Source organism: Sus scrofa, chromosome 9 (genome assembly GCF_000003025.6).
Source record: "Sus scrofa isolate TJ Tabasco breed Duroc chromosome 9, Sscrofa11.1, whole genome shotgun sequence".
NCBI classification, from domain to species: Eukaryota; Metazoa; Chordata; class Mammalia; order Artiodactyla; family Suidae; genus Sus; species Sus scrofa.
Window position 1 is genome coordinate 44,596,680 of NC_010451.4, and position 25,041 is coordinate 44,621,720.

General features: G+C 41.0%; 1 protein-coding gene across 6 annotated transcripts in view; it reads left to right on the forward strand.

Moving 5' to 3' along the window:
* RNF214 (ring finger protein 214) overlaps window positions 301-25,041 on the forward strand; it is a 43,395-nt gene continuing 18,654 nt past the window's right edge. For 2 of the 6 annotated variants that reach the window (XM_003129894.5, XM_013979434.2), the window contains exons 1-6: window positions 301-406; window positions 1,917-2,032; window positions 4,085-4,595; window positions 5,535-5,594; window positions 10,776-10,916; window positions 13,825-13,964. In XM_003129894.5, coding sequence (XP_003129942.1) covers window positions 1,920-2,032; window positions 4,085-4,595; window positions 5,535-5,594; window positions 10,776-10,916; window positions 13,825-13,964 — 965 coding nt within the window. In that variant the 5' untranslated portion in view covers window positions 301-406; window positions 1,917-1,919. Of the gene's footprint in view, window positions 455-1,916; window positions 2,033-4,084; window positions 4,596-5,534; window positions 5,595-10,775; window positions 10,917-13,824; window positions 13,965-25,041 lie in introns of all 6 variants that reach the window. The other 4 variants (XM_021062882.1, XM_021062883.1, XM_005667387.3 and 1 more) reach the window with 4 other exon arrangements.

The window sequence follows — 25,041 nt, forward strand, 5'->3', positions numbered from 1 at the left end:
GTCCTCTCCTTCTTGGCCAGAGAAAAGGCATCTCTGCTGTAACCTCCAAAAACACCTCTCTCTCTGATCGCCATGATCCCCTCTCTCTGTAATCCTCCTAAAGGCGGCCCTCCCTTCACCACGTCTCCTTTCTTCCGGAGGTCACATCTCCTTTCGTCCCTGCGCCCCGGGAGAGTCCACTAGTATCTTAAGGGCTTCCGCAGTGTCCGCGTCCCCTCACGGTGCCGGCTCCCGCCGCCAGAGGGCGCCGTCGGGGGCGGCGCGGTGCCACCGCGGCCTCTCCTCTCCTGGCCGAGCCTCGCCCCCGCCGCTCGTGCCGCCGGAAGTGGGAGGTGTCGCGCGCGGGCCGGCGCTCGACCCCTCCCCCCAAGCTCGGCCGCCCCCTCCCCCCGCTCCGCCCGCTCAGGTGCGTCCCGTCCCTCCCCCCTTCCCTCCCGGAGGCGCGGCGCGGGAGGTGTGTGCGGGGCGGGTGCGAGGGCCGGGGGCAGTGGCGCAAGGGGCGGGGGATCGGGCCGGGGGGCGTGGAGGGAGCTGCGGGGACGGGGGCTGGGGTCCTGGCCTAGAAGTGGGACGGGGGCTGGCAGCCAGGCGGCGCAGGGGGGCGGGGGGCAAGGTTTGGAGGGGCTCTGGCAGGAGGAAGCAGCCCACTGGGCCAGCCCCCTGTGGACTGCCGCCGGGACCACCCGGCGCGGCTTCCCCCCATTGTCCCCTTCGCGTCAGTCCCCGGATCTCCTGAGGACCAGTCGCAACTGGCGTCGCCGTCTAGCTGGTGGTCGCCGCCGGCTTGTGGTACCGGGTTTTCCTTGGCACTTTCGACTTTACGCCCCTCGCCGCAGCCTCTGCCAGATGGCCCTGGTCCCCTCTCCTCTGGGCTCTGAGCTGCGGAGTTGCTTGGAGGACCCGTGCCCTCTGGTTTTGACTACCGGGAGCCAAGGACCCTGGCCCGGGCTCTGATGGGCCAGGGCATTTGCACCTGAGCTAGCGGTAGGGGCGATCTAGGGCCCGTTTTCTTCTGGGAGACTTGTATGTTGGGGAAACTGAGGCACAGGGGGTCTCTGGCCTGGGACTGAAGTGTTAGCACAGTCCAGCCTCCATGTCTACCCTGTGCGCTCGCTTTTCGAGGGTTAGGAATGTACAAATGAAGCTATTAAAAACAAGAATTTAACCCCGTGTTACATCCCTCTTCCTCTCCCTTCACCGTAGAGGGCGGTGATTTGTCTGCAACATAAAGGATGACCTTTTGATCTAAGAAAGGCATCTGTCTCAGTTCCCTTGCTTGGATTACTCTTTTTTTCATTTTCGTACTGGAGTAACCAAGATTCTCATACTCTTCTGCACCTCGGTAGTAACTCTGAAGAGTCTGTACTTTTCTCAGTCAGTGGTTGTCAAACTTCTCCCATCTGCCAGCAACACAGAGTCTAAGTGAGAGATACTAAGATTGCCCGGTAAAATACTGCTTTTTCTCTCCCACATGAACACCTCCAGAAAACTTTACTCCAAATAATGGAGGATGCTTTTAATGTAACAGCCGTAAAATGATTCTAAAACATAAGATATTATTGATATTAGGCCAAAAATTACATCCATTGTAAATGATACGAGACAAGGTAAGTATGTGCACCGTTTGGAAGAGTCTTAACAGTCTATATAATCTGCTGTCTGTGAGAGGGCATTCTCCTGAAGTGAAAAAGACATATAAGTTTGAGGATTGATGTCCCCTGGGACCTATCGAGTATAATGGCTCTTCTAATGCCCTGCTAGAGAATAAATACTCAAGTATTTTCTCCTGGAGCCCAAGTTTTTCTTTGTGTTTCTTTTCTGAAATGACTCTGTTGTATGGACATCCTGAGGGGGAACGATGCATTTGTTTTGAAGTTTTGGAAGTTGTAGCCTATAATTTGTTTCTGAACGTCTAGAGCATGATGGCGGCATCTGAAGTAGCTGGTGTGGTAGCCACTGCTCCCAGTCCTCCGGATTCCTCTTCTAGTGTATGTGCTTCCAAACCAGACGAAGGTCTCCCAGATGGTCTAAGGTAATGTGTGGATTCTTGCCTGGGAAGATTTCATTTGGGTAAAGGGCTTTGGAGATGGGCTTCTTATGGAAATGTGGTTGATCTTTCCCCTTTTTGGCTCCATTGGCATTGCACTAGATTAACCTTCTTAAAGGTAGGGACTGTCTGATCTATATTTGTGTTTTTGGTACCTGACACAGTATCTGACACTCAGCAGGCATGCTAAGTGTTTGTTGAATAGATTAGAATGCAGGGGTTCAAACTCATGTGAAACCCGCGTACATGGACTGTTTATTTAACTCTACATTTATATCTTATACCTATATATATGTCGTTCTGTATTTCTTGTGTGTATAAGCATATAGATACGTGGGTACATACGTCTATATCTATCTGCCTTAGATAAATAGATAGCTTTGTTAATATGGTTCACTGCCTCATGTATGCATTTTGCCTTCTATCTAAACTCTTGAGGGCAGGAACTAATTACCCAACCTTGCATTTTACAGTGATTAAAACATTATTTTGTACAACGTTGTGCTAGGTTGACTGTACATCCCACCTCCACTCTTTTGTCCAGTATCTAGGACCTAATGCAGCGGATAACACTGTACTAACAGCTTTGTGTATGTTAACACATTGAATTCTCCTAACAGTCCCAGGAGGCAGGTGCTAATACTATTACTCCCATTTACAGGTGAGAAAACCGAGCCTCAGAGAGGTTAGTAACTTGCCCAAGGTTACTAAGCTAGGTTGGAGTCAGAGTTTGAACCCAGGCTTGTATGACTCCAGGGGTGGCAGAGAGGTTGTTAGTGAGTGAGTAATGGGGGAAATGTTAAGTAAACCTTACCATAAACTTGGATCTTCATTTTATAAATAAAATCAGCCACATACTAGAAACAATAATAGCGGCTTAAGTTTATTGTTTACTGTATGCCAGAACTAAGTGCTAAATACATCACATGCTTTATCTCATGTAATCCTCACAATAGTCCTACTAGGTAGGTCATATTATTTCTGTTTCACAAATGAAGTTAAGTAGCTTGCCCAGAGTCAAACAACTAGTCAATAGCAGAGTTAGGATTCACACCCAGGTACTGTGTCTGTCCAAATTTATGATTACATATCCCCATACCATACTTAACTCCTAGCAAGGAATCAGCATAGAGTGTTTCTAAAGACTTTTCATGTCACAAGATGCTCTCTTGGTTTTATTTTGAATAGCAGGTACTATTGAGGGAAGAAAGGCCTAATGACCTGAAGCCTCCAACAGTGTTAGCTTGGGGGCGCTTAAAGGCACCTGTTGACAGAATCAGTTTTTTGAAAAAGGGCAAAGAGATTTAATACAGATTTAGTTGTTATTCCTGGGTGAAAGGTTTACAATTGCGAGTGTTGGGTGTCATTGTAAATAGGTTTTGAAGATCTCTTTTAAAAGCAGTATGTTAAATGGTTCTGGCAAACAATAAAACAACTATTCCAGTGTTGTACATACCTGTTGTCTGGCATCAAATTTCTACTGGCAGCTTCAATTTTGGATTTGAAATTATCTGTATTGCAGGCAACTTGAAGTGAAGACTCTATGTTCTGGATAACTATTGAAGAACCCAAAAAGTGGTTGGTTCTGGTCAAAGATCTGTATAGTGAATTTGAATGAGAGTAGGATAAAAACAGTGTTTTCAAATTAGTGTTTTGTTTATCAAAATATGTGTACCTAAATTAGTACATGTGCCTAAGTTAGATATTCTAACATTAGGCTATTTCATCTGCATCCCCAAGAATTATTAAAATTGACCCCCTCCCCCCAAAAAAGATTCTTTTGGCTCTTCAGAGTCATTGATGTGTGATTGCTTACTGTGGACACTCTCCAGAACCCAAGCTCTTCAATGATACCCCCTGCATGTAGGGTAAAAAAAATCACTGGATGGAAACTAAGTTCCTTTTCATTCTGGTCATTTGGAGAGGTTTATATAATCTAATGTTGTCCTTCTAGTGGTTAAGTTAAAAGTATTATATATGTAAGCCTCTTTTAAGATTGGATGAAGAGAGAAACTTCTTATCTTATGTTTTTGATAGCCCCAAAGACCCTGCACAGAAGCACCAGAACTCGTCTCTGTCAAGTGTAAGTAGCCAAACGATAACCAAGGAGAATAACAGAAATGCCCAATTGGAGCACTCAGAGCAGAATCCTGGTTCATCGGCAGGTGATACTTCTGCAGCGCACCGAGCAGTTTTAGGAGAAAACTTGATGGCCACGGCCCTCTGTCTCTCTGGCGGTGGGTCTCAGTCTGATTCGAAGGACATGGCCAACACAGCAGGAGAGGAGGGGGACACGTGCCTCCGAGAGAGCCCTCACCCTGGCACTCGGTCTCTTAAGGCAGGGTGCCATACAAAGCAGCCTGCCTCCGGGAATTGTCCTGAAGAGAAGGCCCCACAAGCCTCCGTCCTAAAGGAAGGGAGCAGGGACACAGGCTTGGATTTCCGACCCGTAGTGCCTCCAGCAAATGGGGTTGAAGGAGTCAGAGTGGAACAGGATGATGATCAGGATAGCTCTTCCCTGAAGCTTTCTCAGAACATTGCTGTCCAGGTCAAGTATCAAGTTTCTACTATTAAAATGGAATTTGGGCTTTTAATTTATTATTTTTTTTTGAGGGCAGGAGATATTTTTTCACAGTTGGTGGAAAGTGACTCTAACTTGTTTTTTTACTGACAACTGTCATACGGCTCTGTGATGACTTCATTCTGGTGTGCAGTACATAATAGCCAGTGTCTAATCATGGCAACTAGGAACTTCACGACCTGCATCCCTACAGTCTCTTTCACTGAGTAATTGATGAGTGTAGGTCATTAGCATTCATTTTTCCCATCTTTGTCATTACGTAGGAATCCTTGTTAATTCTCTGATCTGTATCTTACGAAGTACAGTGTATCCTGTCTTCTAGTGATTGGTGTGCTTTGTCGTGGAAGGAAGGATGGGTGTCTTGTAGGGGCTAAGGTTCTTATCTCAGGTTTTGTTTTTTTTTTTTTTTTTCAGGGCCACACCTGTGACATATGGAAGTTCCCAGGCTAAGGGTTGAATCCGAGCCACAGCCACTGGCCTGTGCCACAGCCATAGCAACACTAGATCCAGGCTGCATCCTTGACCTATGCTGCAGCTTTTAGCAATGCTGGATTCGTAACCCACTGAGTGAAGTCAGGGATCAGACCCTCATCCTCATGGATACTAGTTGGGTTCATAACCCACTGAGCCACAGTGGGAACTCCTTTATCTCAGTTTTGAGGCTGTCTCTCCATCAGTAGTTGGGTCTTGTACAGGTTATTTTGTGGGATAAATGCTTAATGCAGCATGGATGTCAGTGTCCGATTGCCAGAACTACAGTTTTTTTGCTATGAAACTAATGGGGAAAGAGTAAAAAGTTAACCTCTTAGTTACTTGTGGCAGATTTCTTGGTGAAAGTACTAGAGTGAGTCTACCTTTTAAGATTTCTCTGAAGAGTTCTGAATATACTTGTTTCTTTCTTTATAGACTGACTTTAAGACGGCAGATTCAGAGGTAAACACAGATCAAGATATTGAAAAGAATCTGGTAAGTATTTAAATTGTTATTGTTGTCATGAAACCATTAATGCAGAAGATCTAGAGACATTATCTCAGTTGGAAAAGGTACAGGAATCTCCTGTACAGAATCCCTAATAGGTAGTCAGCTAATTTCTACTTGATCACTTCCAGAGATGGGAAGCTTACTACTCATGAAGCAGTACAGTGCATTTTAAAAATAGCTCTTCTTGTAAGATCTTACTGTGAAGTTAACACAGAACCACTAAAATTTCTTGTTATAGTTCTCTCTTGAGCTATGCCAAGCAGATCTAAATCCTTTCACTTGTTAGCTCAGAAACATATTCAAAGTGTTTTTTTAATGCCTTTTCTTTTTACCTCAGGTCTGAACCTTTCCAGGTGAACCATACCCAGATGTTTTTTTTTTTTTTTTTCATCTTTTCTTCATATGATATATCTTTCAGTCTTTTTATCATCCCAGTTACTTTTTCACCTAAACACGTTCCATCTTCTTTCTCAATGTTTCTTGTAAAATGTGACCCTGAGAACTAAGTATAGGAGTGCACACACAGTTTAATTACTTCACAATACAGTGGGACTCTTGTTCTCTCCCTCATTCTAGACACCATTTCTTAAGCCTACCTTGGCTTCTTTTGGTCATCTTGTCACACTGTTGAGCTTTCAGTCAGACGCCATCAAGTCTTTCTCTCACGTGTTGTTTAGTTGTGTCTTCCTATTTTATTCCTAGGTTATTGGTTTTTAAAACTTAGAGAACTTCACCTTTATTTTTGTTAAAGTGGTCCCCTTGTGGCATTGTGTGGCAAACACTTCCACACTGTAAATGTGTGGATATCCGAATGTCTATTTTTCAAAAGGAAGGATGATACTGGGAAAGGTACCCTAGGCTCAGGAAGAGGTCCTTAGGGTAAAATGTGTTAACTGAGTGGGAATAAGGAGGAAAAACAGGTAAGAAAGTGGATATTTGGTGTAAGTTGAAGAAATCGAGGGGTGGATGGAAAGAAGTAAGTTACTGGAGGACATTAATGACATGAGGCCAATAAAACATTTTAAATAGAGAGTAGCAATGCTGGAGTTATTTATAACAGGCAAGTAAAAAGATCCGAGAGCTGATGGAGATGTGCTAGATGAGAACCTCCAGGCAAAGGGGGAGAAGTCGCCTTTTCTTGAGCGCTTGCTCTAAGCACTTTATGTAGAGTATTTCTTTGGTCCCCACAGTTATCAGGTGGGGTTTGGGTGACTATATAACAATCGAAGGGGCCAACTGAGAAGTTATAAATAAGCTTTAGGATTAGTCTGAAGCATGAGTAGAAACTAGCAAGCCATTGGGCTGAAGGAGGCCCAGGGTTATGTATTCTTTTGGGTGATGGTGTGGCCCACATGCTTTTAAAAAGGCGGTGGGACTAAGCAGGTGTTAAGTTTGGTGGCAATACAGGGAAGTTGGCTCCTGTTCTATTTGCTACACTTTTCATGCCTGAATAGTAATTGGGCACTACCTACATTTGAAATTGTGACTCCTAGAGCTAAGAACCAGTCAGCCACCAATCAAACAAAATAATTGTGTGTAACCCTTTTGTTTGTCAGTAGGTTAAGAAGAATTGGATCAAGTAATTTACCACATGCCTTTATGTCTTTTTTTTTTTTTTTTTTTTTTTTTTTTTTTTGTTGTTGTTGTTGTTGTTGCTATTTCTTGGGCCGCTCCCACGGCATATGGAGGTTCCCAGGCTAGGGGTTGAATCGGAGCTGTAGCCACCGGCCTACGCCAGAGCCACAGCAACGCGGGATCCGAGCCGAGTCTGCAACCTACACCACAGCTCACGGCAACGCCGGATCGTTAACCCACTGAGCAAGGGCAGGGACCGAACCCGCAACCTCATGGTTCCTAGTCGGATTCGTTAACCACTGCGCCACGACGGGAACTCCCCCACATGCCTTTAATTTATCCATTTGTATGTCTTCATAGTGTGTACCTTGAGACTTCTTTCCTTAAAGCCTAGCGTTTCCCCCCCATCCTGTGTTGTTAAAAAGATGCATTATGGCCGGAAAAGATATCATAAGGAAGTAAAGAGAAAAGAAAAGAAAAGAGTCCTCTACTAGTTTCATCAATTGGTTCTTAACCTTTCTTTAACTTTTCTTAGATTAAGGTCTTCTTTCAGAATCTTTTGAAAACTGAATTCTCATCTGAAAAAATTTTATATGTATATCTATTCATAGAGCTCAAGTTCAGAATCCCTTTAAAGATGTGATGCAAAGAAGTTATTTGTTAAGGGACCTTTAGTCACATTTCAGTACATGAACTAAGGACTAGCTTATCACAAACGTAAAGTCCCATCCTGAGAGTGTGTTTTTTGTTGTCATAGTGTGATAAGTTTTCCCCCATTGATTTCTAAAACCTTTCTTTTCTTTGAAAATAGTTACCATGTACAAATTCAGTTTAATGCTCTTTTTAAATTTTATGTCGGCTGGAGTCAGCCCATTGTGGCTCAGTAGGTTAAGGACCCAACATAGTGTCTGTGAGGATGCAGGTTTGATCTCACATCCTCATGGATACCACGTGAAAGAGTTGCTGCACGTGGTGTAGGCTGGCAGCTGCAGCTCCGATTCAGCCCCTAGCCTGGGAATTTCCACATGCTGCAGATGTGACCATAAAAAAGAAAAAAAAAAAATTTTTATGTGGGCTACCTTATACTAAATGTGTTTTAAATTAACTCTAAGTTTTAGTGTCCCTTAGAAAGGTAACCATTACTTTTCCTGATTTACTGCTGTGGGGGAGGCAGAGATGAACGGTGGCCCTCAGAAGCTATACATTGCTCCCTACTTAATCTGAGAGGTTGCCAGTTTTCCCAATTTGAGTACCAAGTTCCTCAGACCCCTTTGGTGGATCTGTCAACTTCTAGTGCTAATGACCAGTATGGAGTTCAGTTTCTGGATGCATTTTGAATAGGTGATCTGTTCTTTGTTTTTGCTTGTTCTTCTTTCTCTTAATGGATGATAAAATACCTTCTTTCTCTTATTCCCTGGAGCAGAGATTGGCAAACTTTTCCTGTAACGGGTCAGATAGTAGACGCATTAGGCTTTGTGGGCTATCTGGGCTCTATTATAATCACTCCACTCTGCCATTGTCATGTAAAAGCAGACAGTAAGTCATCAAGTATGGCTGTGTTCCTATAAAACTTTTATTTATAAAAACAGGCGATGGCTGGGTTTGGCCCACAGGCTGTAGTTTGCCATCCCCCTTCTTAGCACAGAGTTGCATGGTAGAGTTTCCTTTAATTATGGTTGTGTTCTGTATTTGTTCTGTCCAGTATGGTAGCCACTACTCCCATGTAGCTACTGAGCACTTGAAATATGTCAAGGTGATTGAGGAGCCAGATGCTTAAATTTTCTTATTCTTAATTAATGTAAATTTTCATAGTGGTAGCATGGCTGGTAGCTCTAGTAGTGGACCCTGCGGCCGTGGAGCTCTGCATGGTGCCTTGACTAGACACATGGTGATTGTTTCTTCCACTGAAATCAGGGAATCAAACTTCTGGGAGTTCCTTGGTGACCTAGTGGTTATGACTTGGCACTTTCACAACTGTGGCCCAGGCTTAATCCCTGGCTTGGGAACCGAGATCCAACATCAAGTCGTTGCATGCTTTGGCCAAAACGGAAAAAAAAAAAAGGAGAGACTGGCTGGTCTGAAAAGCCATTTTTGCATTGTTTCCGATCCTGGCTCTCCTCTCTCCACGCTCCACAGCCCTCTCCTCCACACTCCTCTTCTGCCACCGCAGACTCCCGCAGCTTTATCACCAGAGTCCTTGGACTCCCACTTCCTTTTTAATCCGCTGCATCAGATCACCGGCGTGCCCCATCATGTCAGATGCGGCTGTGGACACCAGCTCCGAGATCATCACCAAGGACTTAAAAAGAAGAAGGAAGTTGTGGAGGAGGCGGAGAGTGGGAGAGAGGCCCCTGCTAATGGGAATGCTAATGAGGAAAATGGGGAGCAGGAGACTGACAATGAGGTAGATGAAGAGGAAGAAGGTGGGGAGGAAGAGGAGGAGGAGGAGGAAGGTGATGGTGAGGAAGAGGATGGAGATGAAGATGAGGGGGCTGAGGCAGCTAGTGGTAAACGGGCAGCTGAAGGTGATGAGGACACCAAGAAGCAGAAGATGGATGAGGATGACTAGACAGCAAAAAAGGAAAAGTTAAAACTTAAAAAAAAAAAAAAAAAAAAAAAAAAAAGGAGTTCCCATCATGGCGCAGTGGTTAACGAATCCAACTAGGAACCATGAGGTTGTGGGTTCGGTCCCTGCCCTTGCTCAGTGGGTTAACGATCCGGCGTTGCCGTGAGTTGTGGTGTAGGTTGCAGACTCGGCTCGGATCCCGCGTTGCTGTGGCTCTGGTGTAGGCCGGGGGCTATGGCTCCGATTCGACCCCTAGCCTGGGAACCTCCATATGCCGTGGGAGCGGCCCCAAAGAAATAGCAAAAATACAAAAAAACCCGAAAAAACAAAAAGGCCACCGTGACCTATTCACCCTCCACTTCCTGTCTCAGAAGAATCCTAAACATGGTCACCTTCGAGTAGAGAGTCGCCTGCCCACCTGCCCACTGCGGGCAGCGCGCGCAGATGACGTGTGCTCTCCACCACCCCACCAAAACCACAATGTGAATTTGCAACAGCGGAGGAAAAAAAGAACCAAAACTTCCAAGGCCCTGCTTTTTTTTCTTAAAGTACTTTAAAAAGGAAAATGTGTTTGTATTTTTTATTTACATTTTATATTTTTGTACATATTGTTAGGGGTCAGCCGTTTTTAATGATCCCGGATGACCAAACCAGTCCTACTTCTGACTTTACTTGTGGTGTGACCATGTTCATTATACTCTCAAAGGAGAAAAAAAACCTTGTAAAACAAAAACCACAACAAAAGAAGACAATCTTATTCCAAGCATTCCAGTAACTTCTTTTGTGTATGTACTTTGCTGTACTCTAAGTAGTTGGCTTGTATGAGATGGTTAAAAAGGCCAAAGATAAAAGGTTTCTTTTCCTTTTTTTTTTTTTGTCTATGAAGTTGCTGTTTATTTATTTTTTTTGGCCTGTTTGATGTATGTGTGAAACAATGTTGTCCAACAATAAACCGGAATTTAAAAAAAAAAAAGAAAAAGAAAAAAAACAAAACCAAACAACTTTTCTTCTGTTGTTACCAATAGGATAAAATGATGACAGAGAGAACCCTGTTGAAGGAGCGTTACCAGGAGGTCCTGGACAAGCAGAGGCAAGTGGAGAATCAGCTCCAAGTGCAATTAAAGCAACTTCAGCAAAGGAGAGAAGAAGAAATGAAGAATCACCAGGTATTCTGCTTCTATTGAAGTTGTCAGGAGTTCCCTGGTGGCAGAGCAGTTAAGGATCCAGTGTTGTTACTGCTATGGCTGGGGTTCTATCCCTGGCCTTGGAACTTGTGCCTGACTTGGGTGTAACCAAAAAGAATAATAACAATAAAGTTGTCATTAAGTGAAGCTATAGTCTCTAATCAAACTTTGTTTTCAAATTAATGAAAGTAAAAAAGTGGTGTTTAACTTTTTAATGGTTGTATAGAATTTAAGGATAAAATAGAATCTTTTTGAGGGTATCATGTCCAAAGTCTTATGCCTTTTTAGTTCAGAGAGAAAAGGATTATTTAATATATTTTGTTGATGTAGTTGACTATCTGGAAAATCAGTTGATTAGACTTCTGTCTCATTTAAAAATACAATTCTGGGGGGAGTTCCTTGGTAGTCTAGTGTATAGGATTCAGTGCTTTCACCACTGTGGCCTGGGTTTAATCCCTGGTCTGGGAACTGAGATTCCGTATCTAGCTGCTGAACGCCTTGCCCCCCCCCCCAAAAAAGTACAATTCTTGGTAGATTAAAAATATAAAAGCTGGGAGTTCCCATTGTGGCTCATTGGTAACAAACCTGAGTAGTATCCACGAGGACACAGGTTTGATCCCTGGTCTTGCTCAGTGGGTTAAGGATCCAGCGTTGGCTGTGAGCTGTGATGTAGGTCATGGATGCAGCTTGGATCCCATGTTGCTATGGCTGTGGTGTAGGCTGGCGGCTGCAGCTCTGATTCAACCCCTACCCTGGGAACTTCCATATGCCGCAGGTGCAGCCCTAAAGAGCAAAAAAAAGAAAAAAAAAAATTTAAATTAGAACAAAGTTTAGGAGGATATTTATATACCTCAAGTTGCAAGAGGTCATTTTAACCCAGGCCAAAAAACCCCAAAGATATCAAAAATTAAAATTTCATTATATGTAATTAAAATTTTTGGTATCATAAATGATACACAGTCCAAAAGATCAGTGTTAGACTAAAAGAAAATATTTATAGCATATCTGATGAAGGGTTAAGATCTGTGACTTTCTGCGATTCCTACAAATTCAAGGATTCCTACAAACAATCTAGAGAAAAACAGGAAAGGTTATTGTATTAGTTTCCTGTTGTAATAATGTTCTATTGCTTCTCTAAAAAATTGTCATGAATGTAGAGCCTAAAACAACCCAGATTTATTACCTTACACTTGTGTAGGTTAGAAGTGCAACATGGGCGTCACTGAGCTAAAATCAAGGTATTGGAAGGACTGCAGTCCTTTCTGGGGACTCTGAGATTATGTTTCCCTGCATTTCCAGCATTCCCTGCTTGCATTCCTTGACTTGTGGCCCCCTTTCTCCATCTTCAAAGTCAGCAACTGTTGCATCTCTCTAACCACTCTTCCCTAATCACATCTTCTTCTGATCACAACTGGGAAGGTTTTCTACTTTTAAAGACCCATGTTGTAGTTAGACGCACCCAGATCATCCAGGATTGTCTCCCTACCACTTTTGCTGTGGAAGGTAGCATAGGTTCCAAGGATCAAAATAACATTTCTGTGGGGAGAGAGTCATTATTTTGCCTATAACAGTTATAAACAGTCATTCACAGAAGAGGAAAAGCAAATGAGCAATAAATATATGAGACTAAACTCAGTCTTACTAGTGTTGATCCAGTCATATAGCAAATCTTTTTTTGAGTTCTGATCTAGGCTCTGAAGATTTAATGGTGAATGAAATGTAGTCTCTGCCTTCATTGAATGGTTATTGTAGGTGGAGGAGACAGATAATAAAGACAGTAAAAGAATAAGAAGTAGTGAAATGCTCATTAAAATTGCTAGATACCATTCTTCCCTCTTTTTGAAGAGGTTGGCAAAAATAAATTGTCAAGGGTAAGGAAAAATGAACTCTCTTCAGACATTGGTAGGGGTGTGAATTGTTATGACCTTTTTAGAAAAGATATTAGGAATCGTCAGTTAAATTTTAAAATATATATATACTTTGACCTAGCAATCTTATTATTAGGAGTCTCTTCTGCAGAAATAAAAGTTTTTGTATGAAAATATAGACATAGAGTTTATTGTATTAAAAGTATTATTTGTAGTTATAAGAAAACTGGAATCAACCTGATAGACTCTTAATAGAGAATGATTGAATAAATTGGCTATATACATATCATGTTATGTTATGCAGCTATTGTTTAGTTTGCTCTGTATTTATAGACGTATGCTCATGCCAGTTGAACAAAGCAAGATATGGAATGATTATATAAAATTACTTCATTATTTAAAAAAGTAAAGAAATACATATATAAGTACACATGTATTTGTGTGAGAATGGAGAAAGATGTGGAAACATGATACAGAACAATTCACACATTGATTATGGGTGAAATTGGTGTGAATTAGGGCTGACAACTTTATGATTTTTTAAATTGACTTATATATAGTTACATATATAGAGATATATATTTATATCTATACCTATATATATGTGTATATATGTATACACACAGTTAAATAAGCCCGTATTTATTGGACTTAACAGACTCCCCCCCGCCACCCCGTGCAAGAATGCTTTTCTCAGCAGTCTTGACAGGTGTTCATTCAGCCTTCATTGGAGCACCAGTAATGGGGAGCTTATTGCCTCACAAGGCAGTAAATTCTGTTTTTGAACAGTTGTGGTTGTTAGAAATTCTCCTGTTGAATTGAAATCTGCTTTATTGTAACTTACTCCCTTACATCTAAATACTGGCTTTTGGAACCACTCATCAACCAGATTTCTTCAGTTCAGTTCAAATTCACTAAAGTCAGAATGTTAATTTATGATAGTTGAAAGTAACTTACCTTCCAGACCAAAAGAACTAATTCATTTCCTTCTTTGTGTGTGACTGTAATTGTGTGGGACTCAGGAGATATTAAAGGCTATCCAGGATGTAACAATAAAGCGAGAAGAAACGAAGAAGAAGATAGAGAAAGAAAAGAAGGAGTTTTTGCAGAAGGAACAGGATCTGAAAGCTGAAATTGAGAAGCTTTGTGAGAAGGGCAGAAGGTAAATGATGCGTTAAGAATAGAAACCCTGTGTGGGTGTGCATGTTTGTACATAAGGGGCCAGTCCTTTTTGTGGTTCTAGTTTCTTTTCTTTTAATCTAATTTTTATTTGAAAAACAAGTACACAAATTAAAATCCTCCAGTGATTTAGCTTTTTCAGCACCTTATTTTAAATTTAATAAAAGGTGTTTCAGAGATTCGTTAATACGGTAAAATAACAGCAGCTAATTGTCGGGTCCCAAGTATGATCGAGATTTTGATATATGTGTAACACCTATTTCACTTGCTTTAGCTGATGTTTTATAGTTCATGCTGTGAGACTACTTTGATTATATTTATGTCATTCAGCACCAAAAGCATATTTCAAACAGTGAGATTGTAAGCTGTTTGGAAAGAGTTATTTTATGGATTTGTGTCCTCTTTTGGGTGCAAGACAAGATTGGCATAGAATTTGGTCATATTTTCAGTTTTCCAATTTTCTTAATATGACCTGTTTAGAGATCAAAATAGCTGTGAGTACTGTGATTTTATTTAATTTCTACTAAAATGCATTTTTATTTATCAAGAAAATCATGGTTTGCTAATGTGTTAGTGAGCTAAGTGAAAAGTAGCAGTCTCATTTGCTGGATCATTTTCCACGTATGAAAGATGGTAACTATTAAAGGACATTTTGGAATAAAGGGGAAAATTTGAATGTGGATATGTATTAGGTAATATTGTATCAATGGTAAATATTTTGGGTGTGATTTTGGTATTATGTGATTGTCTGGAAGGTTCTGCTTTTTAAGAGATACTTAGTGAAGTTTTAGGGGTTAAGTGTCATGATGTCTGTAACTTTCAGGTGGTTCAAAGGGAGAGGTAAAGTAAATGTGGCAAAAACCTGTAGCAACTGATGAATCCAAAGAAAGGCATATGTTTATTGTACTATTCTATTAACTTTTCTGTTGGTTGGAAATTTTCAAAGAAACACTTGCAGGAGTGAGGTGGATATAGGGAGGAATTAGCCAGACAGTGAAGAGGGATAAAGACATTGCAGGCAGGGGGCCTACAGATGAGAGAGAACAGCAGCTGAGATCTGAAGTCTCAAAAGGAGAGAGAGGCTAGTGGAGGAGTCAGAAGCCAGTCACAGAAGGCTCAAATACTGCATTAAGGAGTTTGGGTTTTTTTCTCTATGGTGAGAGAGAATGATGGATTTTAAGGAGGGAGGCAGATATCAAAGGGTGAAATTTACATTTTGTTTATTTTAATTAAATTTTTAGTTGAAATATAGTTGATTTACAATATTATATTCATTTCAGATAGACAACATAGTTATTCAGAACTTTTATAGGTTATATTCCATTTAAAGTTTATAAAATATAGGCTATATTCCCTATGCTGTTCACTGTATCCCTCTAGCTTATTTATTTTATACATAGTAGCTTGTACCTCTTAGTCCCCTACTTGTTTGTTCCTCATGTCTGTGAGTCTGCTTCTTTTTTGTTATTATTGACTAGTTTGTTTTATTTTTAGATTCCACATATAAGTGATAATATACAGTATTTGTCTTTCTCTTTCTATTTCACTAAGCATAATATCCTCCAGGTCCATCCATGTTGCTGCAGATGGCAAAATTCCATTCTTTTTTTTAATGGCTGAGTAGTATTCCATTGTGCGTGCGTGCGTGTGTGTGTGTGTGTGTGTGTGTGTGTGTGTATACACACACCACTTTTATCCATTGTTGATGGACACCTGGGTTGCTTCCGTATTTTGACAATTGTTAACAGAGCCTTGCAGTTTAAATAGGTGATGTTGTCAGTTGGAAAATGGAGTGGAGTAGTGTAGAGGACCAGTTAGGAGACTTATCTGAAATAGCCCACGTTAGTAATGGTGGCCCAAACTGAAGTAATAGTTTTCCATTGGGGTGAGGAAGAGAGCTGTGAACACATTTGTAAGATGTTGGGGTAGCATGAGTAGCTGGGCAGAGAAGAGTTAGAGTAACTCCCATATCTCTGGCTTGGAAAATTGGGGACGTAATGAGGTTCTTTTATAAGATGTCTTATCCATTTACCCATTTTACAAGTTTCAGCTTAAATTCTACCTCCTTTGTGAAATCTTCCTTGTCCATTTCTTCCTGAACTAATTCCTCCCTCTTTAGAACACCTGTGCAGCTCTTTATCCATTTAGCACTTATTTTCATGTTGTACTGTATTCTGCATTTTTTTCCACCTGTGTGTGTCTTGTTGGCCATTGATGTTGTAAGCCTCATGAGGATAAAGATTTGACTCTCTCTGTATACATTTAAATTTTTTTTCTTATTCTTTTGTGTTCTTTTATACTTACCCCAGTGCTGTATAATTATTTGACAAGTATTTATTGAATTACTGGATAAGAAATTAAGAGAATTCCACATTGATATTATATAAGGTGAATTTATTTAATGGAAATCTCAGGGCTAACTGTTTTGTATTGTTTGAAGGTAGTCACTATGTTTTTAAATGTAATGATAATTTTTAAAGAAGACACCCTGAATTGACACACACACAAAAACAACCCAATATTCAGTTAGTCATGTATTTGATTTTTTTCTCCTTGACACCTGGTTGCTTTATAATGAACATTGTCTTGCCTTTGTAGGGATACTTTCTAGTTCCCAGCTTGGGTCCTTCAAGTTTATTGCTGCTATTAGAAAGGTGAGGCTTCTAAGCTAGTTCTCTTCTAGGGCTGAACTTCTTTTTAAGCTTTCTGCCTTTAATAATGACCCATCGAGGATAGCAGCAAATAAAGGTCTTCTTGAATAAAGATGGTGAGCTTGTGCTTTCAAAGACTCACCAGTTGATTCATTAAGGTAGCTTGAGACAAGTAGTAGAAAAATTGCAATATCAAGCTAGATTTTTCTTTTTTAAAATGCTTTGAGCTTGCCTAATGAACTTGTGATAGAGTGACAGGTAAAAGCAGATCAAGGGAGTTGATGTTGGAAGCATTATTTTGGAGGTAATGTAAGAGTTTATGCTACCTTGAAATTGACAGGATGCTTGAGGATTTATTTTGGAAATTTCTCACGAAGTGCTAGTTTATTTAATTGGTATACTTTGAATGCCTAATAGCTTATCTGGCAATTCAGTGAATCTAGTGAGTATTTTTTAGGTGTAAAGCGGTGAGCTAGACTCTTGCAACATCCTGTATTTTGATCATAGTCTTCAGTCCTTCCAGCTTTCTGTCTCATTCCCAGTAAATGTCCAGTTTACCACATCAGGTCCTCATTCTTGTTTATTGACCTCATTGCATTTTCCACCAGTCTCCCAGCTCCCTGAAGCATTTCGTTTCCTGGCCAGCTTAGACTCATGGTCCATGACTTGAATTACTCCCTTACCATTACCATCAGTGCTGCTCATGCTTGTTCCTTTCCTTTTAGTTTTCCATAGTACTCAAGTCCTGGGTCAAGTCAGCCACCTGACCCCTCTATTCTTCTTAAACTTGGGCTGCTGAGTGCTGCTGGAGGAAATCATACAGCCGTGTGTCTTGGGGCCAGGATACACTTGACTTCCCCAAATACCAAGCTCCTCGGGGCTCCCTCTTCTTCTGAGCACTGTCCCTAACTATCACCTCTCTTTCTAAACTTTCTGTCTCCACCATATCTCTCTGTAGTCTTAGCATCTGCTCTTGCCTTTTATTTCACTGAAAAAATAGCCATAGAGTAAAACTTTTTCAGTTTCTTATCAACAAATGTATCCATCCTTTCTTCCTGTCCTTGTATCTGAGTTTAAAGTTTCTATGTGTGTGTGAATCCTGTTCCCTCTTGCTTCTCCCACTTCTCCATAAGTGGCACCACTGTCTCCTCCAGTTCCTAAGCTGAATAACTGAAGCTAAATTCCTTTCTTAGTACCTCTCCACCATATCTGCCTTACCAAGTCCTGTGGATTCTTGTTTATTTATTTATTTATTGCTTTTTAGGGCTGCACTTGGCGGCATGTGGAGGTTCCCAGGCTAGGGGTCGAATTGGAACCGTAGCTACTGGCCTACACCACAGCCAAAGCAACGCAGGATCCGAGCTGCATCTGTGACCTACACCACAGCTTATGGCAATGCCGGATCCTTAACCCACTGAGCGAGGCCAGGGATGGAACCTGCAACCTTATGGTTCCTAGTTGGGTTCATTTCTACTGCGTCACGACGGGAACTCTGTCCTGTGGATTCTTAATATTAATTCTCTCCATTCACTCTGCCGCTCTTAGTTTCTTACAGTTCTTACCTAGTTTTCTGAGGTAGACTATTAAACTCGCTTTGCCTCCAGTCTGCCTCCATTCTTATTTATTTGTCTAGTACGCAGCTGCCATAGAACCTTCCTAAGACAAATCTGATAATATCATTTCCCTGCCTAAAATCCTTCATAGTTCCTAGGGTAAAGTTTAAACTCTTTAGTTTAATATGGGGCCCTCAATTATGTAGTCCCTGTTTATGTCCCTAGTTATGTCTCTTATTACCATTCCCTCAAACCACCATGCTAGTTTATACCTAACTACTACATGTAGTATCCTCAAGTCATTTAAAATTCAGTCTGTATCATCTACTCTAGAAAGCTTTCCCACGTGCTGTCCTTATCCCCTCCTTCATACGTACCCTGACCATTGATTCAGATGGCCCCCCTCCATACTCACCTAGCATGGTGTGTGTATACCTCTGTTATAACACTGGCCTTTTTTATCTGCTGAAATGTCCCCCACCCTCGCCCTCATTGTGTAGTTAGCTTCTTGAGGGCAAGTGTTTAGATTATCTATTGCTGCCTTTGAAAAAACACTGTATGAGTTCCCGTTGTGGCTCAGTGGTAACAAACTCGACTAGTAGCCATAAGGATGTGGGTTTGATTCCTGGCCTTGCTCAGTGGGTTAAGGATCCAGTGTTGCTGTGGCTGTGGCGTAGGCCTGCAGCTACAGCTCCTATTCAGCTCCTACACTGGAAACTTCCATATGCCACAGATGTGGCCCTAAAAAACAAATAAAATAAAGTAAAATAATTACTGTAAGGAGTTCCCGTTGTGGCTTAGTGCGTTACAAACCCAACTAGTATCCGTGAGGATGCTGGTTCAATCCCTGGCTTTCCTCAGTGGGTTAAGGATCTGGTGTTGCTGTGAGCTGTGGTGTAGGTCTCAGACCTGGCTTGCATCCTGTGTTGCTGTGGCTGTAGCCACTTCAACCCCTAGCTTGGGAACCTCTATATGCTGCATGTGTGGATCTAAAAAGCAAATAAATAAATAAATGAAAACTAAAAATGAAAAAACACTGAAACTTAGCATCTTAAAATAACAATTTTTATTATTTCCCTCAATTCTTTGGGTCGATTGAGTATCAGATGGATGGTTCTTTTCCTTTCCTTTGGAGTTAATACTGTAGCTGCAGTTACAAGGCAGCTGAGGTGGGAATATCCAAGATGTCTTCATTCATATTTCTGGCACCTTGCTGGGGACTCCTGGAAAGTTGGGCCCTGGGGGGGGGCCCTGGGATGTCTAGGCCTTTTCCACGCTCTCATTCCATGCTGTCTCAGGACTTTTTCCTCTCCAGGTGGTCTTTCCAGCAAAAGAGCCAGATTTCTTAATTGGCTCAGGGCCCCCAAGAGTGTAAAAATGGAAGTTTCCAGGCTTTCCTAAGGCATAGACTTGGAAGGAGTCCAGTGCTACTACTGTGGTGTTCTTTTGGTTAAAATGAGTGACAGGGACAGCTCAGATTCACGGTGGGAGGGGGCTTTGAGGAGGAGGCCTTGTTCCTGCGAGGACTCCATTTTTAGAGATTTGCTAACCCAGCAAGTAACACATTTTGTTTAACTTTTTCTGCTCAGCAGGTAATAGTATCTTTTAGATACGGGAAATCATAGAGGTCGTGTAAACAGGAGTTACATGAGTAGAGATGTTTTAGAAATATGCAGGATGAATTATGGGGAGAGACAGAGGCTGGGACATCAATCAGTAAGCTCTTACAATAAATGAGTTTATAGGAGTTAATCGTAAGACCAATGGTTGAATGAAAATGAAATGGATTCAAGAGGAATTGGTGTCTGATTATTTTAAGGATTAGCATGGAGGGAGAAGTCAAAATAACTGTTTTGACCCTGGGTAACTCTGTGGCACCATGGACAGTAAGTGGGAAGTAGAATACCAGGTCTAAAATTTTGAGGGTGAAGTAATACTTTTGATGATATGGGATATGCAAGTTAAAATACTCAGTAGGCAATTAGAAATGGGAGACTTGAATACAGAAGAGATGCTGCAGCTCCAGTTCGACCCCTAGCCTGGGAACCTCCATATGCCCTGAGTGCGGCCTTAAAAAACAAACAAACAAACAAACAAAAAGAAATCTTAGACAAAAAAGTACATATTGTATGACTTCATTTATATGTACGTGTTTATGAGTTCAGAGGTGAAGTTACTGATAACTACATCTTACTTTAATATGCATAAAAAATAAGATGGACTGATGCAGCTTCTCTGAATGTTTGAAAATTTTCGTAACAAAATATTAAGGGAAAAATAAATCCAGTAACCTAATTCCCTTGCCTAAAGATCTCTATTGATTACATTCAATAATTGCCAATGGCCTTTATTCAGACGTGGTTCTCATTTACTACCCTACAGTTATGACACCGTTAACCATCTTCTCCCTTTTGAAACCCTATACTACTATTCGAAACTGGTTTCTTTCTTCTCTGATTATTCTTTTTATCTTTTCTTCCTCTTTCTACTCCCAAACTGTAGGTGTACCTCAGAGTTCAGATCTGAGCCCTACTCTATACTTTTTCCTAAAGAAAATTCACTTCCATAATTTTAACTATCACCTAATTTTAACAACTCCAAATGAAGCATCTCTTCTGTATTCAAGTCTCCCATTTCTAACTGCCTACTGGCCTACACCACAGCCACAGCAATGCAGGCTCCAAGCCACATCTGCAGCCACAGCTCAGGGTAATGCTGGATCCTTAACCCACTGAGCAAGGCCTGGGATCTAACCTGCGTCCTCATGGATGCTAGTCAGATAGGTTAACCGCTAAGCCACGATCGGGAACTTCTGTGTAAGACTTCTTTCTTTCAAAAAAAAAAAAAAAAAGGGAGTTCCCGTCATGGCGCAGTGGTTAACGAATCCAACTAGGAACCATGAGGTTGCGGGTTCGGTCCCTGCCCTTGCTCAGTGGGTTAACGATCCGGCGTTGCCATGAGCTGTGGTGTAGGTTGCAGACTCGGCTCGGATCCCGTGTTGCTGTGGCTCTGGCGTAGGCCAGTGGCTACAGCTCCAATTCGACCCTTAGCCTGGGAACCTCCATATGCCGCAGGAGCGGCCCAAAGAAATAGCAAAAAGACCAAAAAAAAAAAAGACTTCTTTCTTTCAGCAAAATGCTTTTGATATTTTTTCATGTTGTCTTTTTTTCATTCTTGAGTAATATTCTTTTTGTTAATGTACTATGGTTTGTTTATCCATCCTTCTGGGTTTTTTTGTTTGTTTGTTTGTTTGTTTTTGTCATTTTGCCTTTTTTAGGGCTGCTCCCGAGGCATATGGAGATTCCTAGGCTAGGGGTCTAATCGGCTGCCGGCCTATGCCAGAACCACAGCAACGTGGGATCCGAGCCGTGTATGCCACCTACACCACAGCTCACCGCAACGCTGGATCTTTAACCCACTGAGCAAGGCCAGGGATCTAACCTGCCACCTCATGGTTCCTAGTCAGATTCGTGAACCACTGAGCCACGATGGGAACTCCGGTATTTCATTGTGTGTGTTTGTGTGTGTGTGTGTGTGTGTGTGTGTTTTAGTGGCCATACCCATGGCATATGGAAGTTCCTGGGCCAGGAATTGAATCCATTATTTCATTGTGTGTGTGTGTGTGTGTGTGTGTGTGTGTGTGTGTGTGTGTGTTTTAGCGGCCAGGAATTGAATCCATTATTTCATTGTGTGTGTGTGTGTGTGTGTGTGTGTGTGTGTGTGTGTTTTAGCGGCCACATCCATGGCATATGGAAGTTCCTGGGCCAGGAATTGAATCCGAGCCACAGTTGCAACTTATGCTGTAGCAATGCCTGATCCTGTATAACCACTGTGCCAGACTGGGGATCAGACCCGTGCCTCTGCAGCACCCTGAGCCCATGCAGTCAGATTCTTAACCCACTGCGTCATAGCTTGAACTCTTATTATGATGTTAATGAGGGAAATCCTAATGAGTAATGATGTTGATCACCTTTTCCATGCACTTATTGGCTATTCATTTATTTGTTTTTTGTCAAGTGTCCTGTGAAATTGTGTGCCCCCCCACTTTGGGGGTTGAGCTTTTGGCTTTTTTTTTTATTATTGTGTAGTAGAAGTTCTTTACATATTCCAAATAAAAGTCTTTAGTCAGTTACATGTTCTATGAAAATTTTGTTCCACACTCTGACTTAGCTATTCATTTTATTTATTTTTTTAAGATTTTAATTTTTTTCCTTTATTCTTGATTTACAGTGTTCTGTCAGTTTCTACTATACAGTGACGTGACCCAGTCGTACATATATATATTCTTTTTCTCACATTATCTTCCATCATGTTCCATCACAAGTGACCATATATAGTTCCCTGTGCTATACAGCAAGACAGAATCTCATTGCTTATCCACTCCAAATGCAATAGTTTGCATCTGTTAACCCTAAACTCCCAGTCCATCCCACTACCTCTCCCTTGTCAACCACAAGTCCCTTCTCCCAGTCCCTGAGTTTCTTTTCTGTATTTGTATTTGTATTATTTGTGCTATATATTAGATTCCAGATATAAGTGATATCATATGGTATTTGCCTTTTTCTTTCTGACTTAACTTGCTTAGAATGAGTGTCTCCAGTTTCATCCATCTAGTTCCATCCATTTGTGGCTGCAGATGGCATTATTTTGTTCTTTTTTATGGCTGAGTAATATGCCATTGTGTATATATGTACTATATCTTCTCAATCCATTCATCTGTCGATGCACATTTAGGTTGTTTCCTTGTCTTGATTGTGAATAGTGCTGCAGTGAACATACAGGTGCATGTATTTTTTCAATGAAAGTTTTGTCTGGGTATATGCCCAGGAGTGGGATTGCTGGGTCATATAGTAGTTTTATATTTAGTTTTCTGAGGTTCCTCCATACTGTTTTCCATAGTGGTTGTACCAATTTACACTCCTACCAGCAATGTAGGAGGGTTTCCTTTCTTCACACCCTCTCCAGCATTTGTTATTTGTTGACTTGTTAATGGTGGCCATTCTAACTGGCGTGAGGTGGTACCTCATTGTAGTTTTGATTTGCATTTCTCTAATAATTAGTGATGTTGAGCATTTTTCATGTGCCTGTTAGCAAATATAAGTCTTTTGTCAGTTATATGTTCTATGAAAATTTTCTTCCACTCTCTGAGTTATCTATTCATTTTAAAATTGCATCTTTTGATGAACAGAAATTTTAATTTCAATAAAATCTAATTTATCAAGTTTCTCTTTATAATTATTGCATTCTCTGTCTTAAGAAATCCTTGCCTACCTTGAAGTAGCAATGATGTTTCCCTTTGTTTTCTTATGGAGGCTTTATCACTTTAACTTTTAATATGTATGTCTGTGGTCCATAAAATTAATTTTTGTGTATGGTGAGAAATAGGGGTTTAAATACATTTTCCCCATCAGTTGTTTTGGCACTGTTTTTTGAAAAGACTTTGCTTTCTCAATTGGGTCGCTTGACATCTTTGCCAAAAACTGAATGATGATATGAATCAGTATAAATAATAGGTCTGTTCTGAGTACAGTACCAATCTATTGTATTCATATATTTGTCTATCTTTATGCCAGATCACACTGTTGGGATTATTATAGCTTAATAGTAATTTATAAAGTCAGATAATGCAAATTCTTCTGCCGTTTAAGATTGCTAGGTTGTGGCATTTATATATATGTATATATTTGAGGGGCAGCTTGTCAGTTTCTACAAAAACAAAAATGAAACTGGTGAGAACCCAGTTGCCTTGAATCTATAGATCAACCTGTGGGAAACTGACATCCTAATAATATTGAGTCTTCCATTCCATAACTACTATGTGTCCTTTTATTTATATAGGTTTTTGATTTATCTTAGCAATGCTTTATAGTTTTCAGTGTACAGGTCTCACACATCGTTCTTTATGTTTGTAAAGGAATTTATTCCTAAGTGTTTTATGTTCTTTGACACTATTGTAAGTATTTAAAGTTTTTAAAAATTTCCCATTGTTTCCTGCTCGTATGTAAAAATAGAATTTATTTTTGAATATTATCCTTGTATCTGCAACTTCGCTGAATTTACATATTGGTGTATTTGTTTTATAGATTCCTTAAGATTTTCTGCATAACCAAGCATGGCATCTGTGAAAATATAGTTTTATTTTTTCCTTTCAAATCTTTTTTTTTTGTCTTTTTTTTTTTGTTGTTGTTGTTGTTGTTGTTGTTGTTGCTGCTATTTCTTAGGCCGCTCCCGCGGCATATGGAGGTTCCCAGGCTAGGGGTCTAATCGGAGCTGTAGCCACCGGCCTACGCCAGAGCCACAGCAACGCGGGATCCGAGCCGCGTCTGCAACCTACACCACAGCTCACGGCAACGCCGGATCGTTAACCCACTGAGCAAGGGCAGGGACCGAACCTGCAACCTCATGGTTCCTAGTCGGATTCGTTAACCACTGCGCCACGACGGGAACTCCCCTCCTTTCAAATCTTAAGCCTTTTTATTTCTTGTAAATATTGCATCGGCCTGGACTTCTAGTACAGTGTTGAATAGAAGTGGGAGAGTGGACATCCTTGCCTTGCTTTTGCTCTTAGGGAGAACTGTTTTATATTTTGTCATTAATTTTGATGATAGCTATAGATTTTTTGTAGATGCCTTTATCAAATTGAAGTAGTTCTCTTCTATTTCAGATTTTCCAAGGGTTCTTAATATGAATGGATGCTTAATTTTGTCAAATGGTTTTCCTGAGTCCATTAAAATTAGCTATTTTTTTCTTTGTTATTTTGTTAATATAGTGAATTGTGTTGATGTTTAGCCAATTCTCCATTCTTGGGATACACCCAAGTTGGACAAGGTATGCTCTTGTTTTTATATAACAAGAT